At 36.0% G+C, this 17,256-nt stretch overlaps 1 protein-coding gene across 3 annotated transcripts in view; it reads right to left on the reverse strand.

Annotated features, from left to right (window-relative positions):
- SLIT2 (slit guidance ligand 2) overlaps positions 1 to 17,256 on the reverse strand; it is a 361,018-nt gene that overhangs the window by 138,890 nt on the left and 204,872 nt on the right. For all 3 annotated transcript variants that reach the window (XM_073237782.1, XM_073237781.1, XM_073237780.1), the window contains one exon: positions 8,473 to 8,544. In XM_073237782.1, coding sequence (XP_073093883.1) covers positions 8,473 to 8,544 — 72 coding nt within the window. The remainder of the gene's footprint in view (positions 1 to 8,472; positions 8,545 to 17,256) is intronic.

A 17,256-nucleotide genomic window follows, 5' to 3' on the forward strand; every position in this document is an offset into this window, starting at 1 on the left:
ACCTTTCAAACCCTGGGCACTTCTGCTTTCTGTAAACAGGAAAGGTTCTGTTCTCAGCCATGCATTTAGTTACAGGCTGACTCTACTTGTATGCGATTTCCAGTTGTGCCATAAAATTACTCTGAATTAAAGAATTAGTAAGAAGAGAAGCTTTTTTCCCCCATGTTTCCAAAAATAATGTTACAATTATTCAGCCAGATATAGGGAACATTTGTTGATCTTTGGATGATAAGGACACTAGATTCATTAGGGACAGCTTTAGGATCCTTTCCTGGCATGGGGGCAACTTCCTGGGGGAAGCAAGCTAGTGCTTTTCTTCTTTTCTGGGGATAAAAAATGGCACAGCTGGTGTCATCGATAGTTTTTTTCAGACCTTCAGCCTGTGTCTCCTAGCACAGACTTTTGCATCTTCTCCTCCTCATTTCCTGGCTCCAATCCTCCCCTCTGTTTCTGTTCAAATTCCAAAGCCTCTCTCCACCTGATCCTTCACTGCCCTAGTGTGTACGTGTGTGTTTTGAAGCAACTGCTTTATCTTTAATTTCATGAAAATGACATTTAAAAGGCTCGATAATCTCCAAGATCTCTCTCGGTCAGCATTAACATTTTGTGATTCTCTTTTCATTCCTCTTCTGATGCTCTAGAATCACACTAGATTGCCATTTCATTTTTTCCAAGTGCTGGTAAATAATTGGTCTTTGACAATGTAGTGGTCTTTATTAAGACATGTTATTCTATGCCTTAACAGATAGGGTTCCCAAAGTCAGTCTGACTTAATCTTTAACACTGAAAATAATTTAGCTTAATTTAAGCGCTGGATTAATTCTAGGTATGAGAGACAATATATAATGTTGCTAAATGTAAGTTTTTAAAATAGGTATACCAAATGACAAAAAGGTTGAACATTTGCTTACTTGGCATCCTGAAATATAATTGGAAACACTGCATTCTGTTACTTCTAAGATATTTTTGCAGGGGTGTCCCATTTTCATTTTTTTTTTAATTTGGATATTGTACTGTGTTTGAATTACACACATAAAATCTACCTTCCTGCATTCACTTCAGTTGATTGTCCTTACACAAAGAAAATTCATATTTCATTGCAGCACCCGAGTAATAAGATCTTATTAGTAATTGATTTTCTTTTTTGTAACTATTAGTACGCCATAAAATATGCTTAACTCTGAAACAATACTGAACACATTAAATGTCTCAAATGCTTTCTAAGCCAGGCAGGGTTTTCCAATGTTTTAAAAAAATTTTTATGATGATGTTCTGGTTTTCCATATTTTTTTAGGCACTCGTATTAAAAGTTTACTTCATACTCATATTACCATTGCAAGATGGCAAATACAAATATTTAGCTGACTTAAAACACATCAAAGTGATTAGGACCAATATGAGAGAATAACATTTCCCTGTTTGGAAAGAAACCTGATAAAACATATAAATCAAATGGGAGAAAAAGAAAAAAATGATGGTAAGGATGTCGGCATGATTGTCTTCCCTTGTGCATATAAAATGCAAGTCAATATTAGTGCCTAAATACACAAATCTTACACCAATAATGATTAATAAGTAGTCCGAGATTTAAGTTACAATATACAGAGAACATAATAATAATATAAATTGATCCATATAAATGAACACCCTAGACAGGAATTTTAGTAACCATATCATTTATCTCAGCATAAAAGTACATCAGTGTTAGCCTGGCTTTTAAAGTGGTTAATCAAAATAAGGGCTATTCTGAGGAATGCAAAATAACATATTATTTGAGAATTTGATCCTTTTGCAATCTTTCAAGCAACATTTTGTTTTTCTTATAGGAATAAAAAGAATTTCAGTTGTTATTGGGATAGCCTGTGCTATAGAGTCATGTCAACTTGCTAATTTATTGGAGAGAAGCAAAAGGTAGCTTTAAGAGATGGTAACAGAAAATGGAGAAAGACAACTAAGTTGACTTCATGTTCTGGTAACTCTAGGTAAATTAATCAAAGGTGGCAGAAATGAAACTGATAATAATAATTGCTTATATTTTTTGAATGCATGGCAAATAGTAGGGTCTGCAGATATGCCATCTAATTATCCCTCACAATAACGTGAAAAGGTATTATCAGTTTGATTGTATAGATGAGAAAATATATTTAATGACTTACTTAAAGTAAGTAACAAATATTTGGTAAAACTTTGATTTGAATTTAAATCTGCATTGCTGAAGCCTCCACTCAATGCATAAAAGGCTAAGAAACCAAATATAAGAGCTAGTCATTCCATAAGTGGGGTTTCAGAAAAGTCTCTGATGGTTAAGTTTGAAGGAAGAAGCCTGAAGATAAATAGGGCTATAAAATGTCAGAAAAGAAGAGATTACCCTAGTCTGAAGTAGTTATGTATGAGGGAGGAACAAGACCTGATCCTTAAAAATAGGGAGAATCCAGAAAGGCAGAAAATAAAAGTGGCTAATTCCTACAGAGAGGAAAGTTTCAATCAAACAACAGTTGTGAGCAGAGGCTCTATAATATTCACAGTAAATGTTTGCAAAAGACAGGCTATTTTGGCTTGAGCAAAGAGCTTGTGTGCAGATTCAGTGCGAGAGGGGGCTGGAAACCTGTATGGAAGCCAGAATGCTGGGGCCAGTCAGAATATCTGAAGAGCATATGCCGATCAATAAAAGTCATTGCTCTCTTGGGGAAGAGTCTATATTTCTTTAGAATCTGTAGAACTATGACAATATTCTGCTATATCCCCAGGGCTCTGTCATAGTACCTATAACAAAGTGTTTTGTTTTTTAATAGATGAATGATTTTGAACCAGGTAGTGATGAGATGAAAAAGAATATTTTATGAAGACAAATTTGTCTGCAATGTTAAAAATTATCTAATGAGAGTACGAACTAGAGATCAAAATTCAGTTGGCAGGCCATTGCAATAGTTCAGAGGCAGCAAAGTGTGGCTGTTCAGTGTTGGGGAAGCAAGAAACCTAAAGATCTGTCTTGAGAAAAACATGGCACAGCATGAAAATAATGCCAATTCTTATTTTACACATGTCAATGGGGTTCCCAATTACTCATCAGATTTTCTTATGTTTTGTTTTATTGTTAAGATTTATTTTGAGAATGAAATCATTGACAGAAAACTGTTAGGACACCCTTGGAGACAAAGCAAAATACAAAGAAGGAGAGGTCATTGGTAGCAATCTTGACCACAGATATTTAGGATTATAACAATTCAGTGTGCTTGTACAGTGAGTGCAAAGCAGGCAAATACAGGACCACGGACAGTTCCCGTGGTCCTGAATGTGGCATCTGCTGAGTTCCTGATATGTTTTGCATTTCAGTACCAGAAAAACCTTGTGTCTATTGACAGCATTCTGGATGTTAAAGGGAGCTCCAGTCCTCATAATATGAAACTCGACTTCATTTACTATCTATCTCAATGAAGATCCATCACTACAGGTTTGTTCTGAGGTTTTAAATTCCACTAAAGACCTGTGGCATTTAATATAACACAAAGGGTATCAGGCCCTTGAGCAAGGAACCAGCCTCCCTTTCAAAGTCTCTTCAGCCTCAGGCTCACTGAAAAGATTCTAGGAAGAAGCTGAAGATACTAAAATCTGAATCTGAGAAAAATAGTTTTAATTTTTAGGGTAAGTATTTAAATTAGTATGACAAGAAATGTAATGAACTGAATATGAAAGAAACCTCACTGATTACAGTAAACATTTTGCAACTATGTTTTGACTTATAGGGACAAAGCTAAAGTAAGTCTTTCATTTGTATGGTGAAATGTAGAATACACTCTTCTGATTGTTACACGTTGATTTAATATTATGTAAGCAACCCTGTTCCCTTATAGTTATGAAGTATGTAGAAGACAGAGGAAAACAAACCAGTAGAAGGATATTTAAAACTAGAGAAGTATAAAAAATAAAGTACAATACTTAAGTCTTTTCTGTGTCCATGGTATAGAACTATGAATTTTCCTCCGACAGTTTTTAATTGATCTATCAATAAAATAAATTGAAGATAACAGAGTACCAGAAAAAGAAATATCGAAATAATATAAAGAGCTATGCAGAAACATATAGATTAACTCTCTCTTTCTGTTTGCCAAATTTTCTCATTGCCAATTATCACTGCAACCCAAACTGGGTGATTTGTTTCCTAAAAAGTCTTGGACATATATATTTGTTTCAAAAGTTATCACTCAAAGATATCTATTCAAAGAGAGCCAAAGTAAGTCATCTTGCAACATAAACCTTTATCTATAAACTTAGGTATGTATTAAAGGGGTAGATATAAATATTTTCCCTTATCTATTTTTTACCAAGAGGTGGTTTTCCTGGTAAAGGAGGGTAAGACTCACAACAGATGTAGGGTTAATGGAATTGGGATAATGCAAGCAAATGCGAAAGAAATATATTTATTTATGAACAGTAAATACTAAAATTTGACTGGAACATATAATATATATTGAAAGAAGAAAAAAAGGCAGGTGCGGTTTACTTGTTACACAGTATTTCCAAAATAATCCTAGCTGGAACTGAATTATTTTAAATATTCATGTTGAACTCACCTAAGCAACTAATGGAAAGAATATTAGAGTTTGCTTTTGCAATGTGAATAACAACTAGCAATCAGTGTAATCTTTCAGTTCATATATTTGTACATTGTTTTTACTTAAATCCTGGGATAACTATAATAAGGATTGCTTTCTCAGAAAGATAAGAGACTTTTGGAAATCTTTTATAATCATAAAGCACATGCTTAGAGAATAATCTTGTAAGTGAAAGCAATAAAGCCAGGTTTAATTTTAACAGTCTCCATTATTATCCAATTAAATGGCAATACCACATAGATATTTGTAAACAAAACAGTGACACAACATAACATGTCTTTGTTCAAGATTAGATCAGGAAGCAAAGCAAAGGCTTTACTGCATGGGTGTTAAGTATATTAATACCTATACACAAAGTTTATTTTAAAAAGCCATAGGAACATCGATTATCATTTTGGTGAAGTGTCATTTGGTAATGGTATGGTATCAATACTTTAATTCATTCTTGGGGAGTTTAAAAACACAGATGTAAAGGTGTGGAAAATGCTGCCACTGACTACTATAAACACTATAACTTAGTTGATATTTAAATATCATCTTGTTATTCCCAAATCTCACTGTCTAAAATGTCAGGGAAAAAAGTGCTTCAAGTTGCAGCTGGAAAAAATTAGGCAACAAAGTATGAAGTGTTTTAATCTGGTTAAGAAACTAATAGAGATAAGCAAAAAAGTTATGGGACATCCTCCCTGGAGATGTTTCAGAGCAAGATAAATGTCCATCTGTCTAGTATAGTTTTACTGTGGCTTGCCTGGAGGAAGAGGACGAAGATCTGCTAATTTGCAAAATTTCCACAGCATCCATTTCATATTGTCAGGATGCTGCCTTGAGCATATTTAGCCAATTCACAAGATCAAAGCAGGTGCTCCAAGTAAAAATCTTCTAATAACTGGAATTACCTCTAAGTCTCAATGCGGTAAATACAATAAATCTGTTACAATGCATCAGACTGAGCTTTAAGTCACAATACTATACAAAATACTATCTTGATGTGACTGAAGCACACATTCCTTCTGTCCAGTCTTCTTTTTTTCTTTTTTAATCTCTGAATGGCTTGGAAGAGTAGCCATCGTAGCACCATGCCAGGCTGCCCAATTGTGAATGTGCACACTGGAATGATCAATAAGACAAAGTACCGTACTTCATCTCACATTGAATATCAATAATATTACTAATGTTAATATGTATGGGCTTTTATTGAGACATTACTTGATTTGTGGTTACCAGTTTAATAATAATATGAATTAAAATTATTTTTAGTTCTAATGTATTTTACACGGATCCTTATTGACTTTTAATGATAAAAACTAAACTTCAAAAGAAGTCCCATGAAATTGGATTTCTTTCAACAATGTTGTTTGAACTATTTTTTAACTAGAAAAAAATGCCCCTTAACTGCCAGATTCTAAAAAAATTGTAGCTATGATCCTAATTAATTAAATAAACCTATACATGAATTGTGGTATGTCAGTGTTGCTCTGATGGTCTTTCACATTGTTGCACAGAAGGCAGTGAGACTAGTGAAAATTAGTTCTAACTCTCCCCCACTTCTTTAATAAATTCTGATTTCCTTAAGTCACTACCTGCACAGCTTACCATACACAATACAAAACAATTTCATCTAAAATCCCTTTATATTTTCTTTCAGAAACTCTTCTCTACAAGTTAGCTGATAACCTAAAGCAGTACTTCCATCTCTTTCTTTGCTCAGCACCTATAGCACTTAATACCTTGTTGATAAAACAAGGTCCGTGTATATTATTCATTTAGTACTTTCTTACATTTTCTTTTTTCCATTTTGTAGCTCCATGTCTAACTGACCCATAGTAGACAAGGGTCCATCTTATGCATTCTAATACTGCAAATTACTTCATATTCTAATTTCCTGTCTTCTTACTGTATCTTTTTCAGGGCTAACTTCTAGCCATTGATTAGTTCATTAGTACACTCTGTTTCACAACATTTTACTATATTAAAGGGTCTTTCACATATCTTCATTGCCTAATTGCCACACCAATCCCAAGGAATTATGATACTCATTTTGTAAAGGTGAATCCAATAAATAGCAAAAGATTCTGAGATTCTAGTCCTAAAGTCATCTACTGTATACATAATAACTGCCTTTAAATTTGGAGGGAAGGATGATGAATATGGGGAAAAAGATTCTCAAAAATCTTGCTGAATCAACACTGCAGTCTTCAAAGCATACAGGCTAGCATATCACTTTTCGTTTTACCTCTAAACTTTTAAGATCACATTTTTTAAAGGATAACTGAAGAGAACATAAGGAAGAATCCCACCATAAGTGGTATCCCATTCCCAAATGTATCCTTAACTATGGGAGAAGGGCTACTTTATAGCCTTAGATTCCCTGAATATCTTTCTTCAGAAGATTAAAAGCCACCTGTTTAAAGGATTTAGAAATAATGCTGTGTGAGATTGGAAGTGACATTCCCAAAGGGTGCTCAACTGCAGCCATTACTATCTTTTTATGGTGACATACGGGCAACTTGAATAGGTCGTAGTAAGGATCTTTATATTTCTCTGACCAGGAATAATATACAAAGGCCGTTTTGAACACGCTTCGTCACTGAATCCACCTGAAGACTTTCCCATGCCCTAGCTAGAGAAGATACAAAGAAGGCAAATAAAATCCTTTTAACATGTGAGCATGTTATGAACAACCTAGGGCCATGATTTTAATGGCTCTACACATGTATATCTAGAAGGTTGTGTTTTTCTGTCTTTACCTTTATGTTTAGAAAGTGCAAATTTAAAATAAAAGCCATTTACATTGTAAAGACATAGAAAGACCAGAACTTTAAGCTTTATAAACAGTCATCTTCTTTGATAAAACATCTGTCTCACTTTCACTACTAGAAAAATACTGTTGGATTCCACCAGGGAGAATTCTGAATATAAGTCAATTATTGAAAAAGTGCCTACCCTGCTTATTATGGAGCTAAGAAATATTGAATTCTTGATAATCTCAGCACACAGGGGTTTTTTCACCCCTAACATTCCAAGCTAATAAAAGCTAAGGAAAATATTTTATGTCCTAGCATTCACAGTCAAAAAACACCATTTCAAAGGCTAATATGGTATTTTTAAATTTATAAAAATATATACTGACAATATTAAGATTAACACTGAGATCTTACATCTGATCTGTACCTTCAAAAGTATGGGTATTTGCAAAGAACACTTCTATACAAGATATCAGATTAAAGATTTATCAAGGGAAAATATAGAAACACAGTTTACTTTTTCTTTTTCTTTTTAAAGAAGGCTATACATACAATCCTTTCATAAAGAAATGAGGGAAAGGACGTAAGAAAAATATTCACACATGGGAAAGACATAACTTTCTCATTCTCACACTTAAACATGTAATGAAAATGGTGATCTAAAAGCTATAAAAAAGCTCTAGCTGTAGGCTACTGGTATCTCTAACAAGAAAATATTATCTACTCTTCCCAGAAAAAAATATTTCTATTCTGAGTTCCCAATAAATACTGATAATGATAACGAAAGGGAATCATGAAAGTCAGTTGACAGTAAAAAGAAAATACATTGCAAATACCTTTTAAGGAAATCATTTCTTTATATTTCACAAGATAAATCAGAAGGCTTGAAGAATTAATTTGATAACAACTTCAGATTCAAGATATCTTCTAAACGATAATTTCTTCTGATAGCTTGTGAAAACAATTTGAAACTTATTGTTATAAGATTCCCTAAGCAAACATAAAGACATATAGGGCTTTCAGCATTTTCTTCTGGCACTTAATTTAATATAAATTTAACTTTAAAAATGGATAACTTTTTAAAAAACAGTACAAATTAGAAAATAAGTACTTACAGATTTTTAATGTCAACTGCCCCACGGAAAGCCTTCCTTGGAATTGCCTGAATTTGGTTTTCACTGAGGTCCCTAAAAATAACAGAAAGAAAGAGATGAAATTATAAAACAATATTTTAATATATTATGTTAATCAATGTGTTACAGAAATGATAGGATGCTTCTGAAAAAAATGCTAAACAGTATCATAATTAAACCCATAGCATTAGGTATAATTTCTAATACAAATATATTCGTAATATAAAGTAAAAAGTTGGACCAAATGGTTTCTTGAAGTACTCTTCCAGATCTTTAATTTCATTATAAATTATAAAATTAAGGTTCCCTTAAGTTTAAGAGTTGATTCCATTCTGTGTAATAAAATATTTCTTTAAAACAAATAGTAAACTGTTCAAAACTTAATTTCAAGGGGTTCTAAAGTTTTAGCACTTGATATTTTTCCAACGTCACCAGCATAACTTAGGAAGTATACAGGAAAGCAGTGTTCGAGAAGAGTGGGCAAAACTTATAAAACCCAGGCAGTATGATTACATTTCCTCAGCACTTCCGGTAATCTTGAAAATGGAACATGGCAGTACTGGCCCAACAATAAACCCAATAGTTCCTGACTGAAATATTAACAGCAGGTTGATTTAAAACCTTCTTTAAATAATTCTAGTAAAACCATAGACATAGCCTGCCTATATTTGCATTTTAATTTAATTAAGAAATACATTTTAATCAAGAGAAAAAAGGCACTCTTTGAGTTGGAATGAGAAATTTATAAAAAAAATCACCCATCTTATGAAACAGATCATTATTACTACTTCAGAGTGTACATGCAATTCTATGAGCTCACAGTATTATTAGCCTTAACAAGTAGGATATAAATACACATGCAGGAAATGTTACCAAACACAGAAAATGCTCATCTAATCTTAAGTAACACTACCACACAGCAGAAAGTATAAATATCAAACAAATAAGTTGTGAAAGGAAAAGTGATGGTGCTAAAATCATCTTTAAAATTCTAAAAGAACTGATGCTCATGAAGAAAGATGAAGCTACTAACCATGGGTGCACAGCTGATGAGACAGAGCCATCTTCCAATTATGCGACAGCATAGAGGACAGATTCATCCACATCCTCTCCCCTAACACTTCTTATGACCAGAACTTGTCATTCCCACACTTGTGGCCACACAATGGAGAAAACTGGCAGATAGAGAGATTTACTGTGTGGTCTTGACCTCATTAGCACCAAGTTTTAAACAACCGAGATTTGCATTTGTATCTCAATATCTGCAATGTTCAAGTAAAAATAATTTTTGCTATGCAATTTGCAAAGAAATAGATGTGAATCTATTTAAAGAGTAAAGGTCTCTAGCGAAAAAAACCCACATATTTTATTTGAAACAGTAAATTTACAATATGTGCTTATGTAGGAGGTAAGGCAGCCATCCATTTCCTAAGCAATGAAGCTGTGTTACTGCTTTCAATAGTCTCAGAATATCCTTAAGAGTAATAAAACTACATTTCCTTAAAAAATTGCTTATTTCTCCAGCTTGTCATTGATTCAGTCCAACTTCCTTCCTTTGTTTAATTACATCAGGTTAAGAATATTTAATGGTATATATGTAAAAGCTTTGATGCTAGAAACAGTGTTCAAGGGAGGCTACCAAGCAAGGAGGAGGTAAAGAGAGAAACTGGAGAAAGAAAAATCAGAAAATAATAGAAATGGAGAGAGAAAAAAAGACTGAATATAAGCAAATTTGAATCTATAATGCTCTCTGAAAACCAACAGTAGTGTTTTCACAGTTGTGTCCCTGTCAATTTTTTTTGCACTTCTCCTAAGGCAATGACCACTTTAGAGACTGTAGGTGAATAAAAATGGCAGAGACGTTTCTTCAGGTTATGCGTGCTTCCTGGACCCTGCAGCCTTCCCATCTGGCGAGCTGGGGCCATTTCATTCCCCTCTGCTGTTTATATGAACCCAGCAAACTGAGAAAATAGCAGTGAAATGGGTCCTCAGGCACAAAGGCCAGTGGGAGCCCCTCCAGAGATTTCAGTGAGTTGGGAAGCATTTGTTAGTAGGTGTCCCAGCTCTGAGCATCAAGGACAGCTTTCCTCTGCTGAGAGCCTGGGCTCCCAGGGAACGCTGAGTGTCTCTGGCTTGGCTGGCAATGGGGACTTGGCATCCTTTCCTGTCTGCCAGCTCTGGAGGCCTCAGTATTTTCATCTGTCAAATGGGGGAGCTCAGCTAGCTAGTCTTTATGAGTTCTTCACGGGTCAAAGTATTCTGATTCCATATTTAATGAAATGGAGAAAACATTCATGCTATATTAATTTGTGTGTGTGTGTGGGGGGAATCCTTTACAAAACATTATGCTTGATTTTTGTAATTTAAAAAAATTGTAGCAGAAAACAGGGATTTGTCCTCCTCCACTCTCCTCTGGAGGAGGGTCTTTTAGAAAAAGAATACACTAGGATTCCCGGTCAGGCAGGAGCCCTATTCTCAGGAATGGGAGCACTGCCATCCTCCTCCTGGAGTGGAGACAAGGAGGCCGCCTGGGGGGTGGGGGTGGGAAAGGGTGGGATGGGGGCAAAGTCAGGGAGATGATTTTAAGTGGTTCATAGAGACATCACCAGAAGACACCGCCATGCACAGTCAGAACAACATTCTTCCTGAATTCGAGTTCAGTCCTTCCGATTATTTTAGGGAAAATTCTAGGATGTGGAGAGGTTGTATCCTGCTAATACTTACCAATTTTTTCTTTTGTTTTACAAGAGTGAGAAACTATCCACTGCCAATCTCAGAACCTCCTTCCTCCTGTAAGGTCAATGGCTTATGGTTTATGTGTGGCTCCCTCCCACAAAGACTGCTTCCCAGGCTGCTCTGTGTGGCCTCTGCTCTCGTGCCCAGCCCACCCTGTCAGGCAACTTCATCTGTGGATCCCAGGCCATGGTCACCATGACAGGAGGAAGAAACTTAATACTCACTAAACCATACAGTATGCATTTTCAGTACCTACTGTATGCAATACTTATTTTTAGAAATAATATATGATCAAATTTGATATGTATTTCCTTAAATCCCCATGACCATCTTAGGAAACTAAGCTTCAGAAATGTCTGGTATTAGTTCTAAGTAATGTGACATTTTGCTAAAGTAAATATGTAGGAAATACACATAAATACTGAGTCAAGATTTAGGGATTTCTAAAGATGATACCAGGGGCTGCTTAATCAATCCCAGTATGTCCTTCTTGTGGCCTAGAACTTAGAAGGCTTTTTCTTAACTCATCCTAGCCTCTGATTTGTCATTTGCAAAATGATGGGTAAGATGGTGTTAGAATAATGACTCACATTTCTAGTCAAATGGGGGTTAGCAGTTATTTCAATCCAACATACCTACTATATATAAGGCACTGGATAATATTGCAACGATAACTGATTTAGGTAAGGCCCATTGCTGGGCTTCAGAAATTTTCAAATCTGGTAAAGAAGATGAGGCATGTAGCCAAACAGAAGGCAAAGTGAGAGATTTAAATAAATTACTGAGACTCTAAAAAATGAGCCAACAAAAGAAGAAGACAGGCAATGTGAAGGTATCAAGATGCAAAGAGAGAGGGCAGGGGGAGGGATGGCACTCCTAGTGAAATCAATAGCACAATCAGGAGTACAGAGGTGGAAAACCAGAACTTTTTATGGGAGTAGCTTTGGTCTGGTTTGCTTTGAAGGTATCACATGTACAGTGAGTATGAGATGAAGTCAGAAGGACAAGTCAGTGGTGGGATGGTAGACTTTCTGGTACCAATGGAGGAGTGAGTTTTCATTTCAGCCGACAATGGTGGGGAGGGAGAGGTGGTAGGCAGGAACAGAACCGAGGCTTCACCTTAGATACACTGAACTGGTGAGGGGCTTTGGAATGAACACCTGGGGTCAAAGACTCAAGTCTGGAAGACCAGATACAACTCCTATGCTGAGTGGGAAAAGGGTAGTGAGAATCTCAAGCAATATAACCACCATCACACACTACTTGCTTACTCTGGGCCATTTAATGGATGTGGCTTCTTTCACTCCACAGAAAGAAAAGGCAGAGATGATTAAGAACGGTTTCATGAATTCATGAAGAATTGAAACTTAGAACTGGGTTTTATGTGGACTGAATTAGGCAAGGGAAAGAGAAGAGAGAGAAGTAATTTAACTTAGATTACAGGGACTGGTAACAAAACTGGGAAATCAGAAAAGCCATTTGCAGTGTCAATTATGGCCTGGTTTCAGAAATGTTTCAGTGTAATTAGAGAGTTATGATATATATCACACAGTTTGATGACAGCACAGATAATGTATGTCAAGTAAAATAAGTGGGATCCTAGAAAGGAGATCGAGGAGATCAGAGAAGTAACAGTTATTGGAGGCTGACTGATTCCGGCCACTTTCAAAATAGAAGAGGATCTTTTGAAACTTAATGAAAATAATTGAGCTTAGTAATTCTCAGCCTCCAGTGTTGGGAAAGGAGGTGGTAGGTGGTAGGTGGCAGGAATCCAAGGGCAACATGCCAGAGGAATTAATGGGATAAACTGCAGACCTAGACTGAGACTGAATTCTAACTCTGCTATTTATTAAGCATGTGACCTTAGGAAAATTGCTTATCATTTCTGGGCCTCAGTTCCTTCATCTGAAAAATAGAACAACAATGTCTACCTCAGAGTTCCATTAGGTAAATTTAACAACTCCATACTTTTAAAATGCTCAAAAAATACCTGGCACATAATAAGCACTAGAGATGTGTTGGTTATATACATGTTACAATTATTCTACTCAGAGACCACTATGTGGCCTTGAGTGTATCCTCTCTGTCCTTGAAGATCATTGTATCCAGTATGAGACATTAATGATGGAGGTGCATTGTTCTATGAACTGTGGGGAGTGAGAAAAATGAGCCAGAACTTCTGAGAGTGCAGGACACGGCAGCCAAGGGAAGAGTTTGTAATCATATCACTAGGCAACAGAGTGTAAAAATGTGCTTCAGAGTAGAGAAATGGCTTGATTGGAGTTGACTTTCATGAAGATTAATCTGGAAATTGAATTTTGGAGCCAGCAGGGACAATGGGCAGAGAACTGGGAGGGTGTCGGGCAGAGAACTGGTATTGGGCAGTATTGGTGAGGAGAAGATGGTGGGTGTCCAGAGAACCAGGAAAGCCTTTCTGAAGAATTTTAATAAAGTTGGGACTTGGGCTAAGCTAAGAAATATAGGAAGCATAATAAATATTTAATTCAAGTTAAGATAACTCTCATCTTTGGGAGAGCTGGCAACCACTCAAATTTTATGAGTAAGGGAATAACAAAATGCAAAAAGTACAAAAAAGTATTTGGGGAATACTAGAGTGGTACTTGGGGAGCTTGGATTGAAGATAAGGAGACCAGATTGGTTTTGTGATATTTTGGACACAAACAAATGGGAAGTTATTCCATGCTCATGGATTAGCAGAGTTTACATTGTTAAAATGTCCGAACTACCCAAAGTGATCTACAGGTCCAGTGATATCCTTATCAAAATTCCAATGAATTCCAAATATTTTACAAACCTATAGAAATCAAGCCAGTATAATATTTACATAAAAACTGACACAGAGACCAATGGCACAGGATAGAGAGCCCCAAAATAAACCCATGAATATGTGGTCAATTAATGTATGAAAAAGGAGCTAAGAATATGCAATGGAGAAAGGATAATCTATTCAATAAACAGTGTTGAAAACTGGACAGTCACATACAAAGTAATTAAACTGGGCCCCTATTTACACCATATACAGACATTAATTCAACATGGATCAGAGACTTAAATAAAATACCTGAAACCATGAATCTCCCAGAAGAAAACATAGAGGGTCAGCTCCTTGACATCAGTCTGAGCAACATTTTTTTTGGATTTGACACCAAAAGCAAAGGCAGCAAAAGGAAAGATAAACAAGTTAGGACTACATCAAACTAAAAAGCTGCACAGCAAAGGGGACAACCAACAAAATGAAAGGCAACCAACAGAATGGGAGAAAATATTTACAAATCCTATGTCTGACAAGTGGTAAAGTATCCAAAATATATAAAGAATACATACAACACAATAGTAAAAAAAAATCTTATTAAAAATGGGCAGAGGATCCATTCATAATAAAAACTCAACAAATGGGTATAGAGGGCAAGCACCTCAACATATAAAGGCCATATATGACAAACCCACAGCCAACATCATACTTAACAGCAAGAAGCTGAAAGCTTTTCCTTTAGGATCAGGAACAAGACAAGGATGCCCATTCTCCCCACTTTTATTCAACATAGTTCTGGCAGTCTCACAGCAATTAGACAAAACAAAGAAATAAAAGGCATCCAGATTGGCAAGGAAGAAGTTAAACTGTCGCTGTTTGCAGATGAAATGATAATGTACATAAAAAACCCTAAAAAAATCCACTCCAAAACTACTAGATCTAATATCTGAATTCAGCAATGTTGCAGGATACAAAATTAGTACATAGAAATCTTTTGCATTACTATACACTAATGATGAACCAGCAGAAAGAGAAATCAGGAAAACAATCCCATTCACAATTGTATCAAAAAGAATAAAATACCTAGGGATAAACCTAACCAAGGAAGTTAAAGACCTATACTCTGAAAACTACAAAACACTCATGAGAGAAATTAAAGAAGATACTAATAAATGGAAACACATCCCATGCTCATGGATAGGAATAATTAATATTGTCAAAATGGCCATCCTACCTAAAGCAATCTACAGATTCAATGCAATCCCTATCAAAATATGAAGAGCATTCTTCAATGAACTAGAGCAAATAGCTCTAAAATTCATATGGAAATAAAAAAGACTCCAAATAGCCAAAGCAATCCTGAGAAGGAAGAATAAAGCAGGGGGGATTACGCTCCCTGACTTCAAGCACTACTACAAAGCCACAGTAACCAGGACAATTTGGTACTGGCACGAGAACAGACCCATAGACCAATGGCACAGAATAGAGAGTCCAGATAATAACCCAAGCATATATGGTCAATTAAGTTACAATAAAGGAGCCATAGATATACAATTGGGAAACGACAGCCTCTTCAACAATTGGTGTTGGCAAAACTGGACAGCTACATGCAAGAGAATGAAACTGAATTATTGTCTAACCCCATACACAAAAGTAAACTCAAAGTGGATCAAAGACCAGAATGTAAGTCATGAAACCATAAAACTCTTAGAAGAAAACAGGCAAAAATCCCTTGAATATAAATATTAGCAACTTTTTACTGAACGCATCTCCTCGGGCAAGGGAAACAAAATAAAAAATGAACAAATGGGTCTACCACACGCTAAAAAGCTTCTGTACAGCAAGGGACACCATCAGGTGAACAAAAAGGCATCCTACAGTATGGGAAAATATATTTGTAAATAACATATTTGACAAGGAGTTAACATCCAAAATATATAAAGAACTCACATGCCTCAACACCCAAAAAGCAAATAACCCTATTAAAACCTGGGCAGAGGATATGAACAGACATTTCTCTAAAGAAGAAATTCAGATGGCCAACAGGCACATGAAAAGATGCTCCACATGGCTAATTATCAGGGAAATGCAAATTAAAACCGCAATGTGGTATCACCTTACACCAGTTAGGATGGCAAACATTGAAAAGACTAAGAACAACAAATGCTGGCGAGGTGCAGAGAAAGGTGAACCCTCCTACACTGCTAGTGGCAATGTAAACTAGTTCAACCATTGTGGAAAGCAATATGAAGGTTCCTCAGAAAACTAAAAATAGAAATACCATTTGACCTGGCCACTTTACTAATAGGAATTTACCCAAAGAAAACAACTTCTCAGATTCAAAAAGACACATGCACCCCTATGTTTATTGCAGCACTATTTACAATAGCCAAGATATGGAAGCAATCTAAATGTCCATCAGTAGATGAAGAGGTGGTACATATACACAGTGGAATACTATTCAGCCATAAGAAAGAAACAAATCCTACCATTTGCAACCACATGGATGAATCTAGAGGGTATTATGCTCAGTGAAATAAGTCAGGAAGAGAAAGACAAATACCAAATGATTTCCCTCATTTGTGGAGTATAACAATGAAGCAAAACTGAGCAGCAGACTCACAGACTCCAAGAAGGGGCTAGTGGTTACCAAAGGGGAGGGTTGTTGGAGGGTGGGTGGGGAGGAAAGGAGACGGAGATTGTGGGTTATCGTGACAGGTGCACATGGTGTGTGTGGGGTCATGGGGAAAACGGTGCACCTCAGAGAAGACAAATAGGGACTCTGTGGCATCTTACTACACTGATGGACAGTGACTGCAATGGGGTACGTGTGGGGGGGGGTCTCGATAATAAGGGTGAATGTGATAACCACATTGTTTTTCTTGTGAAACCTTCATAAGAGTGTATATCAATGATAGCTTAATAAAAAAAATGGGCAGAGGATCTGAATAGACATTCTTCCAAAGACATACAATTAGCCAACAGGTACCTGAAAAGGTGCTCAGCATCACTACCCAAACCAAATGCAGATCAAAAGTACAAGAAGGTACCACCTCACACCTATTAGAATGACCATCATAAAAAAGTCAAGAGATAACAAAAGTTGGTGAGGCTGTGGAGAAAAAAACCCTTGTGCACTGATGGTGAGAATGTAACTTAATGTGGCCACTATGGAAAACCATATGGCAGTTCTTCAAAAAATTAAAAATAGAACCACCATATAATCCAGCCATTCTACTTCTGGGTATGTATCCAAA

The sequence above is a fragment of the Manis javanica genome, chromosome 5 (genome assembly GCF_040802235.1).
Source record: "Manis javanica isolate MJ-LG chromosome 5, MJ_LKY, whole genome shotgun sequence".
Classification (NCBI taxonomy): Eukaryota; Metazoa; Chordata; class Mammalia; order Pholidota; family Manidae; genus Manis; species Manis javanica.